This window comes from Neomonachus schauinslandi, chromosome 10, assembly GCF_002201575.2.
Source record: "Neomonachus schauinslandi chromosome 10, ASM220157v2, whole genome shotgun sequence".
NCBI classification, from domain to species: domain Eukaryota; kingdom Metazoa; phylum Chordata; class Mammalia; order Carnivora; family Phocidae; genus Neomonachus; species Neomonachus schauinslandi.
Genome location: NC_058412.1, coordinates 111,460,087 through 111,462,117, shown reverse-complemented (window position 1 = coordinate 111,462,117; position 2,031 = coordinate 111,460,087). Strand labels below are relative to the sequence as shown.

The 2,031-nt window shown below is 59.2% G+C and overlaps 1 protein-coding gene across 1 annotated transcript; it reads left to right on the top strand.

The window, feature by feature from the left end:
* The first annotated feature begins 546 nt into the window (after positions 1–546).
* On the top strand, positions 547–1,750 carry ID1 (inhibitor of DNA binding 1, HLH protein). The gene is made up of 2 exons (XM_021689142.1): positions 547–1,059; positions 1,298–1,750. The coding sequence occupies exons 1-2, from the start codon at positions 637–639 to the stop codon at positions 1,337–1,339; spliced, it is 465 nt and encodes a 154-aa protein (XP_021544817.1). The 5' UTR covers positions 547–636; the 3' UTR covers positions 1,340–1,750.
* Positions 1,751–2,031: the final 281 nt, after the last annotated feature.

Genomic DNA, 2,031 nt, shown 5'->3' with positions numbered 1-2,031 from the left:
AGCAACTTTCTCTGGGAATTGAGTAAGGGAGGCTGGTTCTGGGGAGCAGAGTGTAAAGGAGGGCCCGCTTTAAGTTTCGGCCCAAAGAGCCGGGAGGTCAGGCTCCCAGAAGCCCAGGCTCTAGTCCTGCGCTCTCTAGATAACCCAGAGCTAGCCGCTTCCCCATCCGGGCCTCAGTTTCTCTCATCTGTAAAATGGGGCTGGAGAGGTGAGAAAATGAACCTGAGAAAAGTGATTCTTGAAGTCTTTTCGTTGTGGGCAATGCCTCCTTTGCGAGAAGCCCAAGGTAGCCCTCACCTCCACTAGCCACCCCGCCCCGTGCCCTCCCACTCTCTGTTCTTGAGACTCGGGTTCCCTTTCCAAGGCCGCGAGGGTGCACTAGTAGAGCAGGAGGCGGGACCCAGAGGCACCGGAGGCCACGCCTCAAGACCGCCTATTGGCTGCTTTTGAACCTCTGAGCCCGCCTCTGGCGGCGGGGTGGGCGGGGGGAGCTGCGGCGTCTCTATAAGAACGGCTGCGGGGCTCGGCCTTCGCATTCTACAACCGTCTTCTCTCCGCTTCGAGGTTTTTGTCCTCGCCCGGCGTCCGCCTCCTCCGTGCGCTTCGCCTCCCTCCTCTTTCTCCGACGCCAGAATCATGAAGGTCGCCAGTGGCAGTGCCGCGGCCGCCGCGGGCCCTAGCTGCGCGCTGAAGGCCGGCAAGACGGCAGGCGGCGCGGGCGAGGTGGTGCGCTGTCTGTCCGAGCAGAGCGTGGCCATCTCGCGCTGCGCGGGGGGCGCCGGGGCGCGCCTGCCCGCCCTGCTCGACGAGCAGCAGGTGAACGTGCTGCTCTACGACATGAATGGCTGCTACTCGCGCCTCAAGGAGCTGGTGCCCACCCTGCCCCAGAACCGCAAAGTGAGCCGGGTGGAGATCCTTCAGCACGTCATCGACTACATCTGGGACCTGGAGTTGGAGCTGAACTCGGAATCTCAAGTCGGGACCCCTGGAGGCCGGGGGCTCCCTGCCCGGGCTCCGCTCAGCACCCTCAACGGCGAGATCAGTGCCCTGGCGGCCGAGGTGAGATCCGAACTGGAGCGCGGGAGCATTTTCTTTCTACAGATGGGTAAACTGAGGCCCAGAGGGAGGCGGGGGGGAGGGTATTTGGCTCTACGTCCGTCCCATCCTTTCGGGCACCTGGCTATGCAAGGATGCCCAGGGAGATCGGAAAAAGCGCTCTCTCAAAGTGTCTCTTGGGGCAGGGCTTGCAGCCTTGTCCCCTCCAACCCGCCTGTCTCACCTCTCCTCTCTCTCACAGGCGGCATGTGTCCCGGCGGACGATCGCATCTTGTGTCGCTGAAGCGCCTCTCTCAAGGACTGGCGGACCCCAGCCCTCCAGGGGGCGAGAAGAATTCATGCTCTGATCCTGCCGAGCGCCTTGCCGGAGCTGGGGAGGAACAAGATTGAGATCAGCGACCGTGGGGCGCTTGCTGGATCCAGCCCAGGGCCGGGGGACTGACGAGGGCAGGCTGACCCTCCCTCCACACCTACCAGATACCAGAGACTTGGGGGACCCCCAGTGTGTTTCTATTTTTTGAAAAGCAGACATTTTAAAAAATGGTCACGTTTGGTGCTTCTCAGATTTCTGAGGAAATTAATTGCTTTGTATTGTATATTACAATGATCACCGAGAATATTGTTTTACAATAGTTCTGTGGGGTGGTTTTGTTGTTGTTGTTGTTATTAAACAAATACTTTAGACTGCGGTAAAGTTGCAGTGATTTCTTGGATTGAGGGGAGGGCCTTGGGATGCGGGTGACCCCTGACCCTTTTCACAGCTCGTGCTGGGGAGGGGGGAGGGGGACTAGAAGGCCACATCTGGACTGTCGCTTTTACCGACCTGAACTGCGTGTTTTCCGGTGTCTTTAAAGTCCATTCTTTCCCCATCACTGGCCATTTCCCTGCTCCCCCGTGCCATAAAATTAAATCCTCTAGACCTCTAGGGTCTCTCCAAGTGGTCTTGGGCCATCTGGGCCACCTGGGGAGGTTGTT

What these genes read in the sequence shown, in the direction of transcription:
- ID1 (XM_021689142.1), top strand. Translation starts at nt 637, where the DNA reads ATGAAGGTCGCCAGTGGCAGTGCCGCGGCCGCCGCGGGCCCTAGCTGC. An exon ending in TCAGTGCCCTGGCGGCCGAG is followed by an intron (nt 1,060 to 1,297) that starts GTGAGATCCGAA and finishes TCTCTCTCACAG; the next exon opens with GCGGCATGTGTCCCGGCGGA.